The sequence below is a fragment of the Agelaius phoeniceus genome, chromosome 1 (assembly GCF_051311805.1).
Source record: "Agelaius phoeniceus isolate bAgePho1 chromosome 1, bAgePho1.hap1, whole genome shotgun sequence".
In the NCBI taxonomy this organism is placed as follows: domain Eukaryota; kingdom Metazoa; phylum Chordata; class Aves; order Passeriformes; family Icteridae; genus Agelaius; species Agelaius phoeniceus.
Window position 1 is genome coordinate 53,473,451 of NC_135265.1, and position 27,270 is coordinate 53,500,720.

At 39.7% G+C, this 27,270-nt stretch overlaps 1 protein-coding gene across 10 annotated transcripts in view; it reads right to left on the reverse strand.

Annotated features, from left to right (window-relative positions):
• HECW1 (HECT, C2 and WW domain containing E3 ubiquitin protein ligase 1) overlaps positions 1–27,270 on the reverse strand; it is a 252,330-nt gene that overhangs the window by 140,664 nt on the left and 84,396 nt on the right. For all 10 annotated transcript variants that reach the window (XM_077179006.1, XM_054655134.2, XM_054655124.2 and 7 more), the window contains 2 exons: positions 24,617–24,941; positions 10,316–10,423 (listed from right to left, as the gene is read on the reverse strand). In XM_077179006.1, coding sequence (XP_077035121.1) covers positions 10,316–10,423; positions 24,617–24,941 — 433 coding nt within the window. The remainder of the gene's footprint in view (positions 1–10,315; positions 10,424–24,616; positions 24,942–27,270) is intronic.

Here is a 27,270-nt window from a genome sequence, read left to right on the forward strand (position 1 = left end):
TAAATCAAGAAATCCTAGCAAGTGGAGGGAAGGAAAGAGTTTTGTCTCTCCCCATGACCATAAGATACCACAGTGACAAACCAAAGAAAGAAAATATTTTTTCTTGGTGTTCTCTAAGTGAGCATGGCTGGCTCATTCTGCCTCAGGTGAACACCTTTATAACAGCAACAAGAAAAAGACACTTCTTGGAGGTCTCAGGCTAACACATACTGTGGAGGTGCAAAGGTAAAAATAAATGTTAGCTAATACACTTCAGGAGGCAAGGAGAATTTCTTCATGTAAAACAAAATCCTATTACTGCACTTGTATTCTGTTTTAAATAGATAATTTCACCCCTAGATCTTGTCTAGCAATCAAGCAGGCAGACTACTCTAATTCATTGTAGGCAATCACTTTTGGCAAATCTGCTGTCCGAGTGTTGCCTGGAAAACTGGGGAGAGTAATCACATGCCAGTTTTTGTGACTTCCCAGGGATCTCTGGAGCAACCCAGGGCCACCAAATTATGAAGTGATATTTTACCTTCAGGAAGCTCAGCAGCTTGCATAAACAGCAAGTTAGTAGGAAGACAAACAAAGACTTAAATCTCTACAAGCCTATGATAGACCTTGAAGCATTCCAAATGTTGGTTTACTTGAATGGAGTAGAAAAGAGAAATAGAACTGCATTCACACATCTGTAATACCTGTGTTAGACAATGGCAGTGTTAAGAAACTTTTCTGTTTGTAGATGGATTTTTTTAATCCAGAGACAGGGGAGACAGGTGTCCAAGAGGTGCAGGCTACACCAAAAGCTGCTTCCCCTCCCAGAATCTGCCTGCTGAGTGGGACCCTCAGAAGCCTACAGCTCTTGCCTAGGAGCCGCCTGGGAAAGCTCTCTGGTACTCATCTAAATCAAAAAGATTGCACATTTATTCAGAGTCCTTTTTCACCCTTGTGTTTGCACTCCCTATTTTGCTGGTTTTGAACTTCTGCCATCCAGATGTCTGTGTCTATTGGCAAATTCCAACAACCACATTCACAGCTCGAATTCTGATACACATGCATTGCTCATCTTATTTCTAACTCCAGCTACACTTCATGTTTGGAACATTGCAGCAATGTACTTTACAATCAAAATCAATATTGTTTCTTATGGTGTAAATTATTTTCTCTTAAAAAATATGGCATTTTTAGGGCTCTTTTTAATATTTTCTCTTTGGATCTCCCAATAAGAGGAAATCATTGTTGAACTTGTAAAGTATTGCAGAAATGAGAAAGAAATGGGTCAGGAATAAAAACAAAACTGAGAGGCACAGAAGAAGATCATCTTTGAAAATTAAATACGACTTTCTACTTTTAGGTTTGGGGCCCAAGACACATTCACATTTAGGGTCAGACAGGATCTAGAGCAACCTGCTCTGGCAAGATAACCCAAGACCACTGAAAAATGGTATTAATATCTTTATTACAGTGTGAAGGGCCACTAAGAGGAAGCAAGATTACCAGTACGTGCAGCCTAATAATGGAAAGCTGCCTTAAAGTGGCCCCAGAGTGAGAAGCAATCAGATCTGTAGCTTTTACTCTCCAGAGTGAGTCTAGAGCTACAAGTGAGCTATGACAGCTCACCCCAGGGGAGTAAACAAGTCACTTCCCCACATCTCTGCTTCCTACTGCTTCAGAAGTGACCAAGTACCCGCCAGGCACACAAACTCTGCTGCCAGGGAAAAGGAAGGGTTTGGAATAAACACTGCTCTCTACTCTTAAAAGTCTCACTGTAGCAGTGAGTGTTTTTCGTAAAGGAGACTTGAAAAAAAATCCACAGGCAGGACAACATTTAATGAGAGAATGCACAATGAAATTAACATAGATAATTTAATGAAAGGGAAATTCGGAAAGAAACATCCTTATGTAAATTCAATTAAGTAAACAATTACAGCAAAACTATCTATTTCAAGGTTTGTAGTAGTTTTTTGTTTTGCTTTGTTTTTTAATTGTAAAAAGCTATTAGCACTGAGATATGGGAGGAAATTATACCTGCTACTGATTGAGTAAAATGAAGATCTAAAGTATTGAAAGGGTTGGAGAAGAGTTTGAAAATATAAAATACTATTTATCTGAGGCCCTTAAGATCCTATTATCAATATCAAAGACCTTGCAGAAAGATATTTCTGCTGGGCAGAAGTGTTTAAACCCTGCAAGGAGACCATAATTCTTCCCTGCTAAATTCATCCCTTCCACTCTCTGAGAAAGTCTATTCTGAGTGAAGATGATGCTCTTGACATCTGGCAGTCCCTATAGCAGGAAACCTTGGACCAAGAGTAGGGTAACAACAGGGCTAGATTTACTGGGTAGTTAACGAGAAAAAACAATTATGAAAAGGTTTCCTGCATCACAGGTGCACTATTTCAGAAGCAGGAGGAGTTACAGTAGCAGAACACCACAGATATAACTCTGCCTTCCTCATGGAAGGCAAAGTTTTGTCTGTCTAATAAAACGATCCAAACACTGTTGTATGAATTGAATAAATATTGCCATAACTACCAGAAGGCATAAGAAACATAGTGGCTGCCTGAAATCAAGCAATAAGATAGGGTTACAAACCAGTTTCTGAATTAGGTGAAGGGATTTATCTCCCTTTATACTGAGATTTTCCAATGTCCCACTGGACATCTAAGAAGAGCCCTTGAGATGCTTCACCACTGCAGAGAGATATTTAACAGTAATTCTAAAAGAAAGCCTGAAGATGTGAAGCAAACTGCCTGGCTGTATAAACTGAGAAAAAAATTATCTTTAATACTTAGGCCTCCAGTTCTGTTTTGATCCATTACTTTCACGGTATGCTTTAATAGGATTACCAAAAAAACCCCACAGTTGTAAAATTCTCCAAAATTAGAAATGGTAAATTATTAACACTGATATACTGAATGCAGTACTTTTACATTATGATTTATTTATTAAGAAAACTGAAACAAAGCTCAGTATCTTGACACTCTTTTGGAATAAATATGACCTTCTGATGCCTGTGCTGATACCCTTCCAATTACAGTTCCTTGACAATTCCATTGCATTGTTCTCCTGTTTTTCCACAAAAATAAAACCACGAGAGCCAAAGCCAGCACCAGGCAATCTGTGCATGGTGGTTCATAAAGGGTTCTGGGGCTGATGGCACATGGGCTGCATGCAAACAATTCTTACAGAATTCAGTGGCATCTCACTTGGCTTGCAGGAACTTCAGAAACACACCCCATGAAATATCCAAGGGGAGAACATAGGGTGCAATGGAGCAAAGAAAAGAGATCTGTCTTCCAGAGCAATTCCACCAAATCCCTAAATAGCATTATCTGGAAAAACTTTCCAGAAGCATTTAACAGTGGCAAAGACTAACTGATTTGTGAGTTGGAGGTGACACCGTAATCTTTTACTGTCGATAGCAGAAAGATTATCAATGACACAATAACACTATCTAAGTTACAGTGATCCATTATAATAAATCACGTGATTTCAGCACCCGTTGTGCAGAATGCGGCACAGCCAAAGTTCAGAGCGCAAAACAACAGCTATCGGTTCACACATTTATCAAACACTGGGTTAGATGAGAAAAATACAGCTACTAGCTGCACTACTGCATTTCAGGAATCTCTCTTCATTTCCTCAAGGGCGTGATAGTCTCAGTGGTATACTGGTTGATACCAAAGGTGAATCACAAAACACATGACATATGCAGGAGTTCTGAATTTAAAGCCAGTACAATGTGGCTGAGGACACTGCTGGAAGACCTAAATGAACATATATGTGAACCCATATTTTCAAAATTTGGCACCTATAATTAGATTCCTCCAGACTTGAACTAAAACTTCAGTTAAATGTTACTGCACCTTCTTGACCACTTCTTTGGGAATTAATTGATGTCCAGCCTCTGAAGCATTAATACAATGTCTGTGCTTGTTTAAGTGGCCAGGAATAGTCCAAGCAAGCTGTGGTCTCTGTGACAAGGAACCAGGGCTTCGTGAAGAAAGACTTGCTCTGACAACCATGCCTAAAATCAGGCATTATTTCTCATTCAAAGCTTTCTGAAACTCCTATTACCAACCTATCAAAACTCTCACTTCAGTCTTAGCTTTGCCCAAGCAAAGTCCTTATAATTTCTTTAAGCACTGCCATGAAAAGCATGGGGCAGGTAGTGTGGGGACCAGCCAGGTGCCCCAGCACGCTGTCACCAAGCATAGATGCCACAACACAGACATCTTTTTCCCTGTGTGCAAATGAAAACACAAACAGCTGTGATCTCCACACAACAAACAAAATGTCTCCAAGTGTCAAAACAAGTTGTGGAAAGGGAGAGTAAGACCAAGAAAAACACAATCTGCAGACAAGTCGCTTGGTTAAGCTACCAGAGTGAAACCATGCCAGAAGCTAAGAAATGGCTGACTAGTGCCTTGGGTGGATTGACCCACATTTCCATTTATGATAGGCTGCTGCCTACAATCCAGGCACAGACAGACTTTGTAAGAGGAGAACTGACAAGAAATCCAAGAAAGGCAAAGATTAAAGGGCTGACCAAAGGATCCCCAGCGCAGGGTTTTTAAGGAATCTCAACATCCAGTTTCAGACTGTGCTCGACTTCCCAAAGCTAAGCTTGGCTTAAGTATGAGTATTAAACTACTATCAGGATAACAGGCTGAGGAAAAGTACAAGGAATTTAAAAACTGTGTGCAGAGTGGAAGACAACCAAACAGCATCAATAAGACTAATACATGCGCAAAGAGCTGAAGAGAAAGAACCATAAAACAAGGTGGACAGGCAAGCAATAGTGACACCTTTGGGGGCACATCTCACTTATTACTGCATACCTGGCTTTTTTGCCCTGACACCTTTAACTGTTTTGCTTCTAAATCATCCTCACACTGTTGAAGATGCTTCTGTTTTGCTCCAGTTTTTACTGTCTGTGGACTCATGAAGGTTAAAGTCATGCAGCATGACTGTAGGTCATGATATCAGGATGGACTTCAACAGCATTATCTATATTTTTGCTTCTCATGTGCTCTTTTCATGAAGTGAAGGGTATATTATTTGAGAGACATTGTGGTAATGAAAATGGAGACAGGAAATTACTTTAGTGGGCTGGACTTGTCAACAATCTGTCCATAAAAAGGAAAAATTTGTAAATACTCTGGCTTCATTAAAGCTTTTATTGACATGAATGTGCCTCATTTATTTGGAAATATTCAAGGCTGGAACATCCTTCAATTATTTGTACTTTGAAGGCAGCCTTTATATCAGCTTTCTAAAGATAAATTTTCTATGGAGAGCCCCAGATAAAAGTGCTGATTGCCAGTTTGGGGACATTTCTGTAGGTACTCCATAAATGCACACATATACAGCATATATAGATCATAACATAGAATATACATCTTCTATCTGAAGATGTACCAGGCTGTCTAAGATATCTGACTTAAGTTGCACCTTTTTTTACCATTATTTCCCTTCTAGCCAATAGGAATAAATGAGTGTTATTTCTCTTTTCTGCAAGGGCCTGTCATTCATCTTGGTTATTAAAAATTCAGCCACAACAACAAATTTAATAAAACAACTGCTCCATAAGTTTTCAAATAAAAATGCAACACAGATGACTGGTTAGTTACCCTTGGAAGTGATTGTTAGTTGTCAGGTAGTGAACAATCTTTAGAGAGGCCTGTAGATTAGGAGGGGAACCAGCTATCTAGCTATCTTCAGTGCAATTCTGAATAGCTTCAAAACATTACTCATCATTGTAAGGATATGCTAGTTTGATACAATGTTTATAGGATACTGCTACAACTCACCTCAGTGCAATGGTCTCGGATACCCTCTCTCCATATTGCTGTGTAAACCAAAAACGTGCCAGAAATTGCAGTGCAGCAGAGCGTATTTCCTTTCCTGGAAAACCCGTTATAGGCTGGTTCTTTCACTGCAATGCCCTCCAAGCCTTAACACAAGGTTCACATCCCTTGTGGCACAGAGCCTCTCTTCACTCCTCCTTCTCCCCTCAAACTCTGACCAGTTCATGGCTACAGTGGGTGGTTACTGTTTATCACTGACTTGACAGAAAAACCCAAATTGCCAGACTTCTGCAGAATTGCAAAACTGGCTGTAGTACAACACTGCCTCTTCAGCTGTTAGGGCTTTTTGTTTGCTGAGTATTATTAGGAGATGAGTTCTGTTCTGCTGGCATTTGGAAACAATTCCCTCTCTGACTCGTACCAATTACGTATCTATCTGGCAACATTATGTTGCAAGTTGGTGACATGCAAAGTGGAAAGGCATACCCTTCTCTGGGAAAGGCACTCGTCCTTTTCAAGGTGAAAAAGTAGATTGCTAAAACAAATACAAGCTTTAAATGTCTGTGGCATCTGAAAATGCTGCACAGGTACATATTAAGGAATTATCTGTGTTTTGAAAACTGACAGGGCTTTGTAGATGGTATAAATCAGGTGATTAGCAAACTCAAAAGCAATACATATTTTGCCCAAATACTCCCAAACATAGAACTATGTTCCAAAAGGAGTAAACAATTTTGCTTTGTCGTTGATCTCACAGAAAGCATTTTCTTAACTGGTGAGATCTAAATTATACCTGAAAAAAGAACCCTTAAAGATTCTGACTGGGCAATCCACTGAGAATAGCATGAAAGTATAGCTTCAACAACAGAGCAGCATCTGAAATTGTAGAATTCCAGTTTTATAAAAGAAGTGCAATTAAGGAAGAAAATGTTTGAAATTTCTTTCCACATCTTCCTTTGTGCTCTCCACTCCTTGTGCACTTTTACAAATCTCTCATAATATTTTACTAGTTTCTTCTGCCCACGTGCACAATTCCTCTCTACTGTGATCCTGTAGGTTGGTGGATTTGCCCAGTAATTATCATTACAACTGTGTTTGATAGATTCCATTTTGATAATCTGCTGCCATGAAGAAAATTACTTTCAGACATTCTTCCCTTCCCTCATTCCTATTCCAGGTCCCTGCCCATTGCATGAAGCTACTATTTACAGTGATAAGATGTCAGCAATCTGTTCAGTACCTAAAGAGTGGGTTTATGTATAATGACTACAGGTTACATAATTAGAGCATCATATTTCATTTGCTTGTTAATTTTCAAAAAATGCAGGAAAGCAAGGATAAATGACTGTGGAATATTATGCATTTGAACAAAATGCTCCTAAGTATATTATATATGCCTCCACAATCAAAATATAGAAATGAGTAATAGCCCTCTATATACTTGACCTCTTTTCTAATGCTTTTTTGCCTATTAATAGGAGTTACACTGTTTCAAATCAGCTAGTCTTGGATATTTATGATTTTTCAAGTTGCCCTACAAAGCACTTTAATAAAAAAAGGCTCAAAGATTTATTTGTAAGCTGTCAGATGGCTGGCTGTTCACAGCATAAGGGTAATTTCCTTAAATGTGGTACAAAAACAAGCTGTGAGGAGTCCTACAGTCTAACTGACAACAAAAAAATTTTGGCTTCTGAGGTTGGCCAGGATGATTCCTATGGTCTCCCTATAATAAGTCTCACACAATAGCACCACCAAAAATATTTAACCTTTACTATTTCAAGGCCAGGGTATAAACTAATCTGTATGGGGTGCCTAAAATTGTTGAAAAATTTAAATTCTCTATGTAAGGCTCATTCTTTATTTGGCCATACACTGATCTCCCCTTTATCATAGCTCCAGGACAAAGACTGCAATTTATACCATAATATTTTCTGAAGCCATGTGTTGACAGTCAATATTGACTCACGTGGTAAAAAGATACCAAAGTATGAATAGTTACAGGAAAGGCAAAAGCAGAAATGAAGAGCTGCCTTTGTAAGTGAGCTACTCTGCTTTTTTGAGAATTAATGCTATAATCAGGAAGACTCCAATCAATAGTAAATTGAGGGGATTTTAACAATGTATGGGAAAACAATATGGATACCTTGAAAATAAATTACCATACCTTAGCTATATTTCTTAGGTGAGTTTTATTTTGATAACCAGTATCTATCTCTCTGATCCGTGCAAATGTTATGCTATGCAACATAAAAGGGAGATATGATCTCTGTCTAAAAAAATAAAAGTCTGAAGGAAGATGGTTTACACCATCCTCTTTGGATAGAAAATACTCAAGGTTTTCAGACACTGCAGTTTTTAATATAACATTTAATCATCTGCAAAGCTGTGTGCTTTCATATGTAAGTCTCAGCAATGGGCAGGAATCCTCAAATATGCCTTTAGATATATAAAACCAGCATACATGAGCATTCTTCCCTGCTTTAACTTCCCACTTGAGTAGTCAAGTAGCTCTTAGAGCACGTGCTGTTATTTACTACTGCCTACTTCATTTTCTCCTATTTTAATTCTGGACAGGGCAATGATTTGTCCTTGATGAGCACACAGTGGCACAAAATCTCAGGGCTGACATTCACAACCTAATGGTTGGAGTATAACAAATTACCAAGAGGCAGCAACTCATCAAGCATGGGCTGCCCAGCTATGGTGTAGTACAACTTACTTCCAAGCATCAATGAAGGATGTTTATGCTAATGCGCATTTTCTTACAGTAGGGCAAGTGAAGAATGTACATGCAATCAATTAACAACAGCTTCTGTGTCTCTGCTAATGAGGGCAACCTATTAAGCTGGCATAATTCATTGTGCATTTGAGCCTTTAATGAAAAGTGGCCCTCCTAAAGAGGCTTTCTCCTAAGCATTTCTCATGTTGCCTCTTTGTTTTGTATTGTGGATTAGCCAAGGAAACTACCAGCAGTCTCATCACACTTCTGCCCTTCCTCAATAATCCAAGATACTGAAGTCTCTTCAAACACCCAGTCTGGGATATTTTATCTCCTTCCCACAGCTCTTTAACAGCTAAAAGAAAATATGATCACTCTCATGAATTTGTAACCATGGCTCAAAGCCTCTGCAAAGTAGAGCCTGCCTTAAAGGTTGGATCCTGTAATGAATTTCTGCCCCAAAACCAGGATAACTGAAAAAACCCCATGTTCTTATATGTTAAGCAGTTTCCCATCCATGTATTTTTCAAAACACAGGATATAAACATCCTGTATGTCCTGTAGACATTTCAGCAGGTCCCTAAATTCTTTAGAACAACATTCTCAGTTTAACACTAGGAATTACAGACCAGCAGCAATACTTCATACTGCAAAGACAGAACCTGCTTCTAGGACTGAGCAGCTGTAAAATGATTACATGCAACACCCTTGCTGATACCACATATATAAAATCAAAGTCATAGATTGGACAAGCACAACTTATGTCCTTTACAAATCCTTTAAAATACAGGTTATATCAAAGATTCCTTTGACTGCTCTCAAATATAGACACTCTTAGACAGATATACCTGTCAAGCAATTTATAAATGCTTTTACCAAACTTCTGAATTTTTCTCCAGGAGGCTAAGGCAGATCATTGGAAATATGTAGTTCAATTGTAAAACTGAAATTGCTTCATGCTACTCTTCTTCATGCTTAACTCCTCAAGGATATATGTGGCTCTTCCACCACAGATGTTTTGCTATAGATTTCAGTCCAGTCCTTTTTCCATCCGAAGATGATCATAAATTGCATTTACACTAACATATGGTAAATCTCATGGAAAAGGGGAAGGATTTGAATGGTCAGGGACATGTGGCAGTCAGGGCTGGAAATATTAACTTGCTGTATAAGGAATCTAGTACTTTTCAGAAGCAAATCCAGTGTTTCTGTATTTTCACTGCTAAGATGGAAAAGATTTATACTGAATTGTATCAAATGCCCTGGATGAAATATTAATATAATGAGGAACAATTAATGTGAATTTAATGTATCTTGCTGCAACTACATATAGTTACACTTTTATTAGTGTAGATGATAATCAGAACTCAACCCTTTCAACTTCTGAATTCACCTGAGTCTGTTAGAAGCCAGATACACCATGAAGTTTTCCAATTAAAAGCCAATGTTATTCTTCCTGGAATGATATTATGCCCTTGACTACCTGTTTTCCTTAAAACCATATTAAAGTTAATGCAGCTCATTAGTCCAAATAATAGCAAATTGAGTAAAATACATATTCATAACTGTATTAAAAGTAATTAAGTCAATGCCCACTAAATTTGTTTGCAGAAACTGTAGGTTACTATTCCATCAAGTGCTTCAGTTTCTATCAACACAGTCAGAGATTTTGGTAACATTTTTGGCCTTTTCTAAGGCACGTTTTGGGCATAAGAACATCATAAAAGCAACAGTAATAGCTGAATTATTGTTCTGGAGTGATTGAATTAAATCATAGCAGAAGTGGAAAAATACTTACGCTCCACAAAGTAAGAGCTGGCATCAATCTTCCAAATAATTTGACCCCGGTGAGAGCCATTGACACCACGGTTCTTGTAGTCCAAAAAGTTTTCTGACAAGACCTCATCTATAAACAAAGAAGATTGGTCTCAGTAAGTGCCTGCTATGACAGTACACACAACAGAGAGTCAGGCTAAAAACCCACCTTTGGCTTGACAGAATATCCTAGAGCTACTAGAGAGCTTCACACGACATGTTGAGAAATCAGATTTATCATTCATTTATTTTATTTAAAAGTTCGGTCCAAGTGGCTGAAGCAGCAACCCAGGATGGGCTGAGCCATGGGCTCATTGCTCCAGCTTCAGGGGGATGAAATGGATTTCACAGCTGTGCTCTGACAAAGCAAAAGCCACAATCTATACCTGCAGAGACCAGCCAGCAACCTCCTGGGCTTTTCCTTTCAGTGATAACAACAGTTTTAATTTTAACAGAGATTTGTACAAATGTGCTTTAACCAACTCAGCCTTGCTTGCTACAGAAGAAGTCCTGGGTGGGTGCTGAGACTCACTTCTGAAGACAATTATGTTAATTATTACTTGCATTAAAAGTGATTAAAAATGTGAACCATTCAATCTGACATTAAGATACTTCAGTTGTAAACACTGTGAAGAATTGGCTTTGTTTCAAGAAGAAAACAAAGATAATGCCATATAACAAGGGACACTGTGCCTGAGGACACAGGGGTGGTGTGACCAACTGCAGAACAGAAGAGGCAGTCTAACAAACAAAGCTGAGAAACCAAAGACTATCACAATACTTTAATAAAGGAAACTAAATTGAAGGAAATTACTTTCACTGAAAGAAGAAAGCAGCAAACAGATGTCAATACTGTCCCATTGGCACTACAAAGTCATGCTTTCAAAGGAGGAAGGTGACTAAGTACCAACACTGAACTCTTTGGTGTTCCTCTCTTGAGGGATTACAACAGAATTCCTTCTAATGAGATCATTGCAATGGATAATTATAAATAGCAATGCTATCTACAATAAATTGTCCCTTTGCTGATGGGCTAATTGTCAGAAATTATTTCACCAGCTGTGTTTCATTCTCTGTTTTGAAGTGCATCTCCGCTGTAATCCTTCAACAGCAAAATGCTCTGGTATGATTCTTGCTTTATACTTTATAGCTGGTTGTATCTTCTTTTAAATTCCAAATTATATATATCTTAAAAAAGCAGGTAAGTATACAACTGTTACTCTCAGAATATTGGTTTACTTATGAATACCTTTAGTAAAGGACCATCCTGGGTACAGATTATCAAGGATCATGTACATCATTCTGTGGAAATAGGAACATTATGTACTTGTGAGAAGACTTCAGCCTGTCCCTTTTGCTTTGGCAAGAAAAACATTTTATACTTAAAGGTGAGCATATACTGAAATGTTGCACTGAGCTGGAGCCTGGGAACCCTGCCTGGCTCTCATCCTGATGGGCAGAGAGAGTATCCCTCAGTTCCAGTATGCTGCTCACTGGCTTCATCACTTGTGATGTTTATTTGTCATATTTAGTCTCTGTAAGCTGCTGGAGATGCTCCAATGCCTGCCATGTTGTGATGATGCATGGGTAATTACTGTCCCTCAAAATATACTATTTATAAAATACCATGCTTGCTTAAGGAGTCTTAGCTCAGCTGGACTCAATGGTCTTGCTTAAAAAACTGCAGGCATTTTAGGCCAGAGTTTAGTGGTACTGGAGATCCCAAAATCAGCTTTAAAATACTGTGTTCATAGGCAGTATCTGTGGAGACCAGCTGGCACTTCCACTGTTGCTGCTTCCCACAGCTGGCACAAAGGCAGTGTGAACTCTGCCACACAAAACCCCCCTAATTTGACAGAGATGTTGACATATGCCCAAACCAAAACTAAATCACATCCCTATTGCAAGCTGAGCCAATGGGCATGACTCCAGAAAAGCCCTTCCTCTATTTTCCTCTAGTTGTTGAAAAAGTGTAGGAAGCCTAGAAAACCAGGCTGAGAAGAAGGGCCACTATGCATCTGCATGTCCAAGGTAGAAGACCACGGGAAGGGAAGGACAAGCAAGCCAGCCTATGGTTACAGCTGACAGGTGAGACCACAGGAAATCTGGAACAAGCTGCTCCTGCTGAGTAACACCTGCACACTGCCTCCTGTCATGGAGGCAAGAGACAGGGGTGTGTGGGAAGCATCCAGAGAAAAGCAGGTGCCCAGGGAAGGGATACATACATGGAGCTAGTCATGTGCACACAGTTTATGGACAGTGGCCACTGATGGAATACAGGCTCAGACAGCAGAAAGGATAATTTAGTATGAGCTCAATAGGAGCAGTGAATCCTTGAAGTATAAAACCAATTTGTATACAAAACATATTTTAAAATGTAATGATTTAGAAATCCAATATGTAGGTTATTCTCACAGTCAGTTTTAACCCTGTGTCTTTTGAAAGAGGTAACTCTTTAATTCCAAAAAACCCCAAACTATTTTTAGTCTAGTAGAAATTTATGTTCATTGGGATTTTTAAGCCAGAAAAATTTCATCTCTAGAAGAATACATTCAGGTCCAAAAGGGCAGTTTTGCTCTTCCAATTTTTGAAAGTATGTATTTTTGGAAGGTGAAAAGAAAGAAATATCCTCTGGCAAGTTAAAAATAGCAGTAATTGAAACTCATCAGGAGGCTGGAATGTATGAATATGCCTGGTCGACCTGTTTAAATTGGCAAGTAACACTATTCCAGGCATGCTATTCCCTGAACACACACGTTATGTATGTAGCACACTGACAAAGACAATTGTGCATGTGAAATACAATGCTGCTTAGGGCACTAAGGGCAGATGTATGTACATGTATTTATCAAAATTCATGCCATAGGTAAGCATATAGTGGTATGATATGCTAAGGTGACAGAGTATGTGCAAAGGAAAACAAATTTTATTTCCTGTTTCTATTGAGAATCCCCAAAACAAAGGAACTGACCTTTAAAGCATGTTATATCTTAATTCCCAAAGGTAAATGGTGAAATACTTCATTTCACCTCCACGCAAAATGAAGAGCAAAGTTAATGCTGTTCCCTTTCATATATTTCAGGCAGCAGCTAATGCCTTTTGACATTTTTCCAATGAAGCATTGTAATGCATCTCCCTCCCTCTATTTCTGAAATGCGATTAACCTTTAAACTAGCTATCTGCTTCCTCTGCATAGCTTGGGTTTGGTCCTGCTTGTCCAAAAAGCAAACAGTTTGCAATTGCTCTTAGGTCTGTGGCTTCATTTCCCTGCACAGCAGACAGCTTACTTACTAATTAAGGATAAAAATGGGGGAGTATTTGGGATGTGCTGCACTTTGAACATCATTAGTTACTCCTGGAGCTAGAGCTGGGGATGGTGAGGGTGTCTAAGACGGGGGGCCAGCAGACATTGCTCTCTGCCCCCCCTGCCCCTGGGCATGCAGAAGTGCCAGCTGCCTCTTGCTTGAAAGGGGAGGTGGCTGCAGACCTACAAAACTTTTGTTGGGACAGGAGCAGCAGCTCCCACAGACCTCCCATGGGCCCTAGAGGAAACGAGGAAGGTGGTGCACAACCAGGAGCCAGGCAGCCTGGCTCCAAATAGCAGCCAGAGGGACCAAGGCACACTAGCAGCAAATGACAGCAAGTGCTTTGGGAACCAGCAGCAATCTGATGGACTGCTTCTCCTCACCAAACCAGACACTGCCAAGCACAGCCTTCTACTGCTAAAAATATTCTGTGCTGTCACGTCCATGCTGAGCATCCCAATATACTTCACAAGCACTAGAGAGAGATAAAGAACCATGGCCACCAAAGAAACTTATCTTTCAGATGAAAGACAGAATCCAATTGACAAAAAGCATGCTGCTCTTCAGAGGAATTAAGGAAAATGTTGATAAAGGCCACCCTCAAAAAGATCTGTGAATAATCTAATGGGGACTTCAAGTGCTGTCAGCAGCCACACTAAACAGACAGGACCTTAGTATTTGAAAGTTTGTCTGAAATTCCCACAGAAAAGCAATCAGATAGTCAATACATCTTTCTCAGAAAGACTGATGGAGTCTAAATTACAAATATCTGAGTGACCCTTTTAGTCTCTTTGGTTTTACTTAGGAGGCAAAAATTAAAAACAAACTCCCCTTTCTCAAACAATATTTTGCTGATGTATATGACTAGCCTCTCAAAGTCTAACAACTATGAAATTTAGAATAATATGTGCTACATTTAAAGAAACAAATAATTAACACGAGACAGGAATACAGCGTCAGACAGGTTCCTGAACTTGATACAGTATTCCAGTCTCTTATGAATCACTAATTTGATTTAACACTACATACTACAACACTTGCTTCCTGTAAAGGTAATGCCATTATGGCACAAAAAGAAAAGCTAGACTTCATGTCTTGATCCCTTCTGAGAAGGAAATGCTGTAATTCTGAAATTACATAAGGATTTCTAGTCTTCAGCTAAATAAATCTGCATTAGTTTGAAATTTAAAAGTGTTTTTGGTCAATATGTATGTCTGTATTATGACATACAACGATAGCTAGCAAAATAATTTAAAAAATAGTTTCCTGTAAAAAGAGGCTGAGCTCTGGTTGATCTGTTTTGCAACTAGCAGGGAAAGCTGCAGGAAAGAGATTTCATAATTCACTGAATCAAAGAATCCATTAGGTTGTAAAAGACCTCTGAGATCACTGAGTCCAACCTATGTCCTAACACCACCTTGACAGCTATTCCATGGCACGAAGTGCCATGTCCAGTCTTTCCTTAAACACCTCCAGGGACAGCGACTCCACCAGTTCCCTGGGCAGCCTTCCAATACCTAATCACCCTTGCTATGAGGAAATTCCTCCTAACGTCCAAAACCTCTCCTTGAGCAGCTTGAGACTGTGTTCTCTCATCCTATTGCTGGCTGCCTGGGAGTAGAGGCTGGGCCCCACCTGGCTAGAACCTCCTTCCAGGTAGTTAGAGGGAGTGATAATGTCTTTCCTAAGCCTCCTCCATGCTAAACATCCCCAGCTCCCTTAGCCAGTCTTCACAGGACACGTGTTCCAGACCCTTCATAAAGTATCAATAAAATAAAATTATATTGCAAAATAATAATAGAAGGGGTAAGCCATAAATAAGCTTCATATTTTTGATGTTTATTCTCTTACCACCCAATCTATCAGGTGAAGAAAAACAGAAAATGATGAGAAAAACATCTGCAATTTATGAGTGGAGCTTGCCCTGATTTGTATCAGGTCATGAAAGTGTTTCTTTTTGCAATCCTTTTGCATTGCAAAACCCAGGCCTTTGGAAGCTGCTCTTCCAGTGATCTGTACAATAGAAGCAGTCATCATTCTGCAGAAGAGAAACTATTAATGAGAAACATATACCAAAGATGCAGATCCTAATTTCTTATTTACAAAGATGCCACATTAAAAAATCACAATAGTTAGGAACATTTCTCTTGACTTCAGCCGTTATATATTAAGCTCCAGTGTGGATTGAAACTTCACTGTTAATTCATTTGCCAATTTCTGCTGCAGGCAATTAATATACTGCGATTTACAGTTAGCATCCCTCCTTCTATAACTTCCTAGGGAGAAGAGTTCTGGAAAACAAGGGCCTAATCCTTCACTGGTGTTACAAGCTCAATTCTCGATCTAAGAGTTTTGCATATGCTTTTTTCAAGCACATGAATGGTTCCATTTTAATCCCACAAAAATTAACCCCTTGCCCAGCTAGAGGAAAAAAAAATGGGAGGAAGAAATGTGAACAATGAGTGGAGAAGAGGCGTATGCCAAGAGAAGGACGAAAAGAAAATAGGAAGGGAGATAAACTGTAATAAAATGGGGAGTGAGTTGGCAAAATTAGAACAATTCTTAGTCACCAAGGGCAGAAGATGGTGGCCATAAATAAAACTGCTCCAGGCACATTAGAAATGCAGGCATGGTGGATTTCAAACCTGAAGCAGAAAGAATTGGGTTAAGACATTAAACTCAAATGACATGTCAGCCACTCCCAAAACCCAGGAGTCTCAACTTTCAGCGAAACACTTTTATCTTTGAACATCTAGCTTATTTCAGAGCTGCTTATCACCTTTTACCACTCCAGTACTCTCCAAATTACTCCTGGGAGATAAGATTCTCATTTTTCATGACACCAACAACAATCAAAAAAGCAAATGACTAGCCATTACAGAGACTATTAAATCTTGGCAATGATATGCCCAAGTTTTCAGAAGGCTGTGGATGAACTGTAGATCAATTCTTCCTCATTTGCACTTGAGTTAACCACACTGAGAGTTTGAGCTCTGTCACTCAAGGGACTTCCCTTTCCTTCCCTGCAACAGTGGGACCTCTGGCTAAAAGCAGAGCTGATGGCAATGGACTCTATTCTTCTATTTGTTAGGGAGCTGTGCTCCAGAACAACCCACCACTCATGTATTTCTCTCCTCTAACCACAAATCTGCTGAAAAGGTAGAAGGAAGGAGGAAAGCAAGGAGTGGAGGCTCAGCAATAAAAACTTGTGGGGCCTAAAACCCCCCCAGCAGATGTTAGGTTGCAATGGGATGGGCACCTGTCCAGTAATACTGGTATCATTTGGTTCTGCATACCCTTAGAAGTGTGATAGCACCACACAGCTGTCAGTGCTCCTTCAGCTGTGCCTGTCTCCTTAGAAGCTCCTGCACTTCAGATTTATTCTTATCCCTGCAGCAAGTGGACCACATCTGGGTCTCAGAACAGCAACAGCTCCACTTCACCTACGCATTGCACAAACTTATTCACAAGTAATGACATCCAATTTGCACACAGAACTGAAGATGGGAGGGAGGAATCCAAACAAGGATGATCCCAACTTCCCCAGTGCATAGAGATGTGTGATAAGATACAACATGGAAGAATTTTGTTTGCTTGCTTTTTAATATAACAACAAAGTTCTCAGAGTCAATGGAAGCCTCCCCACTGACCACAGTACAATTTTGAAAATGAGGATTAGGTCACAGCAGTGCAGCCACAAAATCTGCTAGAAAATTTTAAAGAAAGCCCAAGGCAATTTGAAGACAAGATATAAAGGGACATTGGAAGATATGAAATGTGAACAAGGATGACATTTTTCCAGGTTAACAATGTTCATTAAATAAGGGGGAAATAATTTGCAGTAAAATGGCAAAATGGAAAATGGATTTACAGAAATGTTGAAAGAACAGTAGATTAGACAGGAGGTTGTGATCTGATAAAGCAGTAGGAAAAAAAAATCCAAACACAACTCAGATGTGCACACTGAAGCACCACAGTGCAAAGAACCTCTTGAGAATCTGGATTGATTTTATCTGAAAAATGGTATTCAGTTATAAACTTATTACAAAGTGAAAGATATCCAGTGAAGAAAAAAAATGCCTTTAGGGCTGGAGAGATCAATGGATGAGAAAGATTACAAAGGCTAAATGCATACACAGTCATTACAGTAGTTGTGGAAGGCAGCATGGGAATATTCCAGTGTTATGAACAGTGCAATGTAAGTGTTATAAACACTAAGGAATGGGAAGGATTTAGTTCTAAACCAGAAAACTAAGGGAAGAAAAACATATGCTGAACCTTCAAAATCCACATGGCTGGCAACCTCTCCAAAACAAATCTTTCTGCTTTAAGCTTTATCCTGCCAAGAACTTTATGTCTGTTCTGTCCACTGTTTGTGCCATGATTGATTCTATCCAGTCAATGGTCTCAATGTGCTGCATGGAATATGCTTCTTTTGCAGGATTGAGGCCAAAATCTGGGATTTGGTGCACCAATATCCCCAACTGATTTCTTCCAAAATATTTTAGTAGGTGATCATTACTGACTTCACTGTAAGTCTGGGTTATACAGCAATATGGGCTATTCTTGCACAGCACAGAGGCAGTTTTACCCATGGGCATAAGGACCTTAGAAATCACTGAGAAGGCATGAGGATGCAGTTACTCCCTGTCTGCATTATTTCCCTCTCCTGATATTCAGCATGAATAGTTGCAGTGGAAAATTCTTTTCTACTCATTCACCGACAAAGATGTTCATAAGAGCTGTTATTTTATGAAGAAGTAATGCATGAAAATGGGAATCCTTTGGCACACAGTAAACACCTCTACTACATATTAAATACATTTAAGGAAAAGAAGGGGCAGTCTGCAGGCTTCTTTACTACAACTTCCCTGAAAGACCATAAAGCACACCACCACTACTACAGTAAGCACTCTGGAGAAGCTTTTTGGTGCATTGCTACTACCAACATTAACACAAATGACATCTGAACCTTGGAAGCAGTGAAAGGGAAGACATGTCAGAAGCCATATGTGCTGGGAATATTCAGAAACCCTTCCATTTAAGAGTTGACTGTATCTACTTGTAAAGTGGTGAGTCAGATGCAAATGCTAACTGTGTTCATGTCACATTTGGTGGGTCTGTAAACAGCATATCCAGGTTTTGTCTGGCTGAAGGGTGCATCAGATAGATACAGCACTGGGAAAGGCAAGAAGTGACTCAGCCTGATAAATCACTCTCACTGGATCGAAGAGCAGCCAGGTGAAGGCGAGCCAGGTTGGAACAAAGAGCCAATATTGCTGCACTAATATATCTGCCAAGGCCTGTGATACCTGCTCCTCTGACACTTTTTGTTCCTGAAATAATTGTACTGTGCCTAGTGAAAGCTGCCTGGCCAGTGGGCACCTCTGTTGATGTTTCACAGAGGGAGCAGAATTGCAGGTGTCCAATGAAGCTTAACTTGCTGAGGTGATCACAGCCAGCCATGGTTGCCATCCCCAGCCTGGAGAGAGACCCAGTTACAAGATGAACTCCTGAGGAGGAGCCCTACGACCATAGAGAAATTCTCTTCCAAAGGCCATGAAAGGATTGGAAAGATGGGTGACCCCAGGACACAACAAATCCAGGTATCAACAAAATTCACTCTAAGCAGGCACATTGTGTTTTGTTTTATAGACAGCTGTATCTGAAGCAGAGAGGTGGAGCAACCATCCAAACATGGAGAGAGAGCCTAAATTAGGGATTAGACCAGTAAGAAAGACACCCACAGCTCCCAGTTTATATGCACATTGCTGTTTCTAACATTTTACATCTCTGCTGGCAACATTGAAACGCTTTCTGCTCCTATGTATTGGATGTTTGGTAAAATAGGTGCACAAACAAGTTCTGGTCCAAGGCTATGGCAGGAAAAATGTACTTTTTTCCACTTGTCTCAGTGGGAAAAACAGCAACACAGGCCATTTAAGCCTAAAATCAACCCAGAGAGTGTTTAAACAAATGTTTAAATGTCTATTAACCAATAGTTATTAGATTTGTCAGGTTGTGGGGAACTGCCTTTCTGGGGGAGAGAAATAACACCACAGGATGAAACAGAGGAGGAAAAAAGTTTTAAATCTAAACTTCAGCCACTAAGCAGATGAAGACATTTCTACTTTTATAAATTTGGGAGGAACTACTCCAGAAAAAGCCAGCTATGGAAAAGAAATTGGACCCTCCAAGGTTTGTGTATGAAGACATTTTTAATAAATAGTCTTTAATAATGTTTTGCTTTCATATAAGGAAATGTTGAAAGAAAGCCTACTTTATATGAGTAAGAAAAGTATAATGCTAGCCCTGATAAACCCCTAACATCAGTGTGCAAAGACACTGGAGACAAATGACTTTTTCAAAAGTCTGCTTTAAACATTTCTCATTAGCTCCTTTACATCAGATATGGAGGTGATGACAGAAGTGAAATCTAGTAGCAGCTAAAATGCCACTACAGTAATTATAAGATAGCTCTTTATCTACAGGCAGCTGCCAGTAGTCCATATTAATTTATCTAAAGGGGCTTCATACTGTAGCAAATAGCAATAGCAAATGAGATAAGAGAGAAAGAGAAAGCCTCGAGATAAATAACTGCAAATATTCCAGCTGCCTCACAGTAGCCATTAAATGAGAGTCCTTACTTAAAAAAATATACCCTTTCTTCATTATTCATAACTTTTAGTTTCTTTTTTTTCCCAATAGGTCTTTCTTTACAAATAGCTTTTCTGCAAAGAAAACTTATATGCCTGAGACTTTTAAATAGCAACAGAGCTTTATTACGTTCAAATTTCTTAGAGAACTCTCTTCAAGTGTTTACACATATTTTAGATTGTGGGTCTGTTTTCTGAAAAACTGCTGAATGTTCATAATACTGTAGTTCTCTTGAGGGAAGGTAAATGGACATTTCAGATGACTTGTTACAGAATGTAGAGGTTCCTCTGCATTGCTCAGAGCTGATAAATAGTATATAGAGGAGAAGTTAGAGCATCTCTAGAGTTCAAGCTTAGCAGGAATGGAATGTAATTCCTGTTCCTGAAGGCACAGTATGTCTTAAGAAATGCTTGTTTTCCCAATTTACATATTTTCGTTTTGTCATCTTTCCAGAGCTAATCTTAAAATGTGCTGAAGTAATAACATCTATATTTTAAGAGAGTCAACATTTACTATTCTCCCTTCAACTAAGGAGTTTTTCTATGGCCCTTCATGAAAATCATGTGTGTATGCATACATAGATGTTTCCAGGAAGTTTCAGAGTGGATACTATTTTATGCCATGAGACACATGACCACCATTTTTACACAGTTTTTTGAGAGTCTGACTGGCTACTTAGTCCATTTGCTGAGACCATGAGCAAATGTTGTGTCTAATAACCAGTGCTAAATCCAGCTCTTGCCTGCTTCTGCAAAGACTGCTTTTTTTTTTTTACCCAGCTGGCCAACCTAAGGAATGCATAAATGGATCAACAGGGGAGAAGAACAGATATCTTGTGGTAAAAGGAGCTGTGGCTCTTCAAAAGAGGAGCAAGCAGACAGGATTTCCACACAGGGAAGACTCTCAACCCCTTTTTCAGTGTATTTTAACTTTTGAATAGCACGCCAAAATGTCCCACAGTATGAATACGTATGAGATACATTATTTCTGCTATTTTTTTCTTCTAAGCCATTTATATCATCCCAATTTCCCCAGATTATTCTGAAGTCTGAAGTTTATTTGGTATCATCAAATTTTTAGTGATGACACTGCTGGTGAAAACAGAGTAAGTTTTATGCATTTCAAAACCAACACTCATAAAAAATTATTTGGAGATCTTTCCTAAAATACAACAATGGCAATAATTAAACTCCTACAAGGTAGAACCGCCTTCTGTTCTACTTCTGCACAGTCCTTTCCTGGGATACTCCCACAAGACAAATAACAAATGCCAACTCCAATGCTCCCAACACCAAGGCCTAAATAATATCCACAACACACTGCCTGATACCTTAAGGATGCAAATAATTTCCCAGTACTCATGACTCTCCACAATACTACACAGTGTTACATTCAAACCTTTCAGCTCCAATTTCACCAACCCAAACAATCACAGAAAGGATTGGGCTGTATCCATAAGCTGGATTGAGACAAACACTAGAATGACCAGCAGCATCACAATAGTTAACAGAGCTGCCAGACAAGTGATAATAATAGGCTTCCACACTAATCCTCTCCTGAGCAGACTGGGAAAATCTCATAGTTTCTTTGGTTCTCTTGTTCCAGTCTGGCTGCCAATTCAAAACACAGCTATAGATCAGTTTACATTGTGAAGGTCGAGACCACAAGGCCAGGAACATTCCTTCTTTTAACAGGAGCACAGGCTCACAAAATCTGTGCAAATGCAGACACACATCTAAGCCATTTGGGACGTCTGGATCTCCCACCCCTATGGACTGGTCACAAACAGAAGGCACCAGTGCTTTATTTCAGGTCAGAAGGGTGCTTAGTATGGACCCCTCTAACTGTTCCTCCCCCACCATGAGACTGTGCTGTCATTCAGCCGCATGAACGCGATTCTGTCCTGATGAACCTAAACTGAAGGATGCACTACAGCAACTCAAGGGCATTCAGTCTAACAGACTGAGACTGTTCTAAGTCAAGCCCCCAAAAGGCCTTCATCAGATTTTTGCCTCTACAGACCCATTCCCTACATTTGCCCTACTTAATAAATGGGGATACAGCCACAGTGCCAGTTACCATCATAGATTCTGAGTGTTTTCCAAGTCAAACAAACTCTAAAATCCAAATGATCTTCACAGTCTTCCATGTTCTTTAAAGGGAACCAAAACCAAAGCTCATATTACATGAGGTTTTTTGGGGGGACAGGAGTGGCAAGAGGGGAAGGGAAGAGAAAAAAGGGAATGAGGGATGCTGCTGTCAGCTATTTCCTCAGTTATTTAGAGTGGAACCTGAGAGAGTGCAGACAAAACACCTTCAAAGACATCAAGGATCAGCTCTTGGTTTCTCGGGGACAGGACACACTATTAATTTTTTATTTGGCAGTGGAGTTCCTTGAAATGAGCCATTGACTATTGTCATAAACAACAGGCATTCAGCCAGGGGCAAGGATACACTTCAAAATATGCATCTTTAATTTACTGGGGTGTCTGGGCAATGTATCCTGTTTGATACAGTAAATGAAGCAGGAGTATCACGGTATATTTTTATTTTGCCCAGTTAAATTTTTATGTATTCATGGTGTTTATAAAAAAAAATAAATTAGAGTGTGTCTTCATAGCCCTGGATGCAATGCCTGTGCTGTGAAACCTGGGTGAACAAGTTCAGTCAGCGTGAAACAGCCCTATGCACTTTCTGTTGATTTCAGACCACAAGAAGGAATATTTGCCTCTATCTACTGAGAGAAGAGTTCATCAGTTGCCTGCACTACTTCAGAATTGGCATACAGTATTTCATAGTGCCCAGTGCTGGGGGCTGTTGTGTCTTCTCATCTATTCCAGCAAAACACTTCACTTCAAACTTAACTATAAACAAAAGTAATTTTCTGCTAAGGCCAACAAACCAGGCTGATTTCAAGGCATCTGTTTTAAATCCAGTCTCTGTTTCTTTCCTATAAGATTTACATTTCAGAAGTCTACTTTTCTTTTCAAAGAAGGGCATTTTATGAGGTTACTCATAAAGAAGTAGGTACTGCAGCTTGGCTTATTGTAACCTCCACCCTCTCCCTCCATGTCCTAAACAGCCACCCTTGTGTATCCCTTCTTACAGTCTCTTCAATACCCTGAACTTATCTTCCAATGCCCAACACCTTGCCTGGCTCTTCTACATGCTCAGACCTACTATCTATTACTTTCTCACACATCCCCTATGTCACCAACACCTATGTTCCCAATATCATCAGTATGTGAAGCCAAGCCATTTGGTTTTATCCACTAAAGCACTTAAGTAACACCATGGCCCCCTATGATGTCCCCTATGAGCTCCAAAAGCTTATATCACAACATCATATTCTTATCTGGTTTTGGCTCTCTGTCTGGGCAAGATGAAACCATGCTATTGGAATTAAAATATCTGCTTAGTACTAGGCATATCTTCCAAATAGACAAGGAAAGCAATTTACCAACATTTCCCTTTGTAGGGGCACCAATTCTTTACAAAGTCACTGGTTTTCAAGAAACATTCAAGAACTTTACATTTTTAAAACCACAATACACAGAGAAAAGCATCTGAAACTGATCCATCATTTCCAAAATTTACCAAAGAGCAGAATTAACATAAACTTCAGTCTCAGCAGCAGGACTATTTCCATAGGAACCAAACCAGGTTAAGAAAAGCTAATTTTATACTGAAGTGAAACAATCAGGTAGAAGCAGATTGAAACACTTTCTTACTACTCCTGTGTTGGACTGGATTTACTAGATGGAGTTGCCAAAAATATGCTAATGTACATTGCTCAATATAGCTTCCAATACACAATAAAAGGAAAAAAACAAAAAGCAAAACTTTCTGGGACAATTTCAAACTGTCTCAGTCTAGAATATCAAAATATCCTGTGGCTATGGAGAAAAAGGCATTCTCACAAGGTTTTTAAATGATTCATATTCTTGACTTGTAAAACCTCTCATCTGTCACAGATTACTCAAGGAATCTCAAGAGGAAACCCTGAAAATATTATACTGTCTTGATACAGGAGGTATTTTCCCAACATCCAAATGGCTTTAAAATTAATTTATCTTGAAATGTCAAGAAACCATCAACAGAAAGCCTTTTTCTATCTTTGTTGAAGAAAAAGTGAGCACAAGGCTTGCAACCAGTAATACAGAAAGGAGCAGAAAAAATTCTTGTTATATATAAACACACTTTAAGACTACACTTAAGGGAGCTGTATCAGCTCACTACTATCATTAACCCACATTACCCTAATGCCTACATCTACAAAAAGCAGCAAGGAACCCAAAGGGGAAGGGGTAACAGGGACTTACCTATGAGATACATGCCAATCCAGTCCCCTGCATCCACTTCCTCTTTTATATCCCAGTATATCACCAGGTCCTGCGAATGCCCAATGGAGTAGTAGGAGCTGCTGACCATCAGGGTGGAGCGGCTGTCTGAGGTGACCAGGTCTGTGTCACTAGTAGACCTAGGAATGGTGACCGTCTCATGGGAATTGTTCCTGATGTCCATGTTATGGAACTGGTCAGGGTTGTAGCTGTATCTGAGAGGCTCTTTGCACCGGCGCCGATTTTGTGAGTTCCTAGATGGAGACGCCATGGCTGCCAGGCCCAGGAACCTGTTTTGGTACAGATTCTGTGCAGAAAAAAAGAAAGGATAGTGTTTACAGTGTTACTAATTTTTCAGTGACATCAGAGCTCAGGTAAAGTAGTAGGTTACAGCAAGAAAGTAAAAGATCTTTTTCCATTTATCATCGCAAAAAAAGAGACACAAAAAGAGGCAGCAAGAACAGTTCTAACTCAACTCCTACTCTGTAACTCTTATCATGAAAGCAAATGTAAAAGCAAGCCTTGCACCACCAACCTCAGCCACAGCTGAGCTTGGCAGTGCAAGGAAATTAATAAGAGCTAGCTTCCTCCATGTTAATTCACATATCCAGACACAAACACCACGACTGCCAGAGAGCCCCCCTCTTTTGACGACATGAGATAGTCTTCTCACTCGTGACATCTGGAGTTAAGTGTTAGCCCCAGTAATTCCTGCTACATTTGCAGAATCCTTCTCAAGGCACAGTTACTCCATATTGTAAATCAAAGGCGACTCGGACAAAGAGGAGAGAAAATGATACATCTGACTCCATCATCAGAAGGCTAAAGAATTACTTTATTATACATATTAATATCTAAACTGAATCTGCCCTGCACTCACTCTTGCTCACAACTGCTCACACTGCACTCATCTCTCATTCTCTCCTGATTGTCCCGTGACAGTCCGACACACACACTTCTTGGCCCTGATAGGCCAAGGGAACAAAACATCCTCACTTTGGGTAAACAATCTCCATATTGCATTCTACTTTAGCACAACACAGGCACAGCAAGCGAGATAAGAATTGTGTTTTCCTTCTTCTCTGCTTGTCTCACACCTTCTCTCTGTTCAGAGGGCATGTGAATACCACAACTCCAGAGACCATATTTCATCTGGAGAGACCAGTTAGCAGCGAGTAAGAGCTGCTCCTCCCTGCTAGGTATCTGCAGAGTGAGTACCATGAAAACAGAGTTAACCCTGCTACAAAAACAGAGAAGTTCTGTCTTCACAGAAGTATAAATACAAAGTAAGTGTTACAATGTCCCTCTGTACAGCTGATAGCTTCCAATGCTACAGCTCTCATCTGGTTTTTGCAGCAGATTGTGAGATATTAAGCACTCCCTGCTCAGGTAGGAATTTATGAATGCACCAGACAATTAATGACAATTGAGAAGGTTACTGAAGAGTAGTCATCATCCTAGGAGTTGAAAAATATATTTATTTCAACCTACCCTCCCTCAAGGCAAGCTAAGTGACTTGCACAAAACATGTCTTGGTGCATGAGTTAAGAGCTTTTGTGAGATGGCAGATGGAGAATGCTTATGTTATGACTGGGTTAAATTCTGATGTGAAGACATTCTCTGATAGTGATCAAAATACTATTTACTCCTGACTTCTGTCTACTGTTTTTCCATTTTCCATCCAGCTTTCCCTCTTCTCTCCCTACAGCTCTGCTATTTCAATCACTCAGCTTTTCATTATTCATTAGCCTTCCATTATCCGTCTGTTGCCAACCATGCTGTCAAGTCTGTTAGATACAAAACCAGACAGCTTTCCAGTATGCAATGAAATGCTTTTCACATGATCAGAAGTCAAATCGTCCTTTTGAACTCAAACAAATTAAGTGGCAGAAAATCACAGCTCCATTGTCCAGCCGAGCAGTTATTTAATGCCAGCTTTATCAAGGCTATAGTAGCACAGAAGAATAGCAAGTCCTGAAAAAAACATAAATATTTTCTTTATTAATACTGTTTTGGGGGGCATAATTAAGCAACCTATTATTGTATCTTAGGATTCTGTTGCACAAAAATTGTACAGAGAGCAAAAAATTCAGCTGGCACCCCTAGAATATGCTGGCACTTTGCAAACATTGCCTGACAACGCTTAAAATCCACTGACCCAAATCCTCAGTGCATTAAACAGGGTTTATAAGCAAAAATAGCTCTGGTAGGAATGCCACATGTTATAGGAGGTGCTGCAAGACTGAAGCTAATAATGCAAAAGGTATTTTTTCCTCTAATAGAGGTAGAGGGAAGGGAAGGGAAGGGAAGGGAAGGGAAGGGAAGGGAAGGGAAGGGAAGGGAAGGGAAGGGAAGGGAAGGGAAGGGAAGGGAAGGGAAGGGAAGGGAAGGGAAGGGAAGGGAAGGGAAGGGAAGGGAAGGGAAGGGAAGGGAAGGGAAGGGAAGGGCATTGTGTTGCATTTGCTGTGCATCTCATCCTGTCTTTTTTTGCTGCTTCTTTTCTTGCATTTATTCACACATTCTTTGTGAAGAGAGTTCACAGTATAAAGACCAAAATTCCATGTAAACAGAAAATGCATCTTTTTTTTTCATCAAGAAACATGCTGTGAACATTTTCTAATCTGGGATGCACAAGC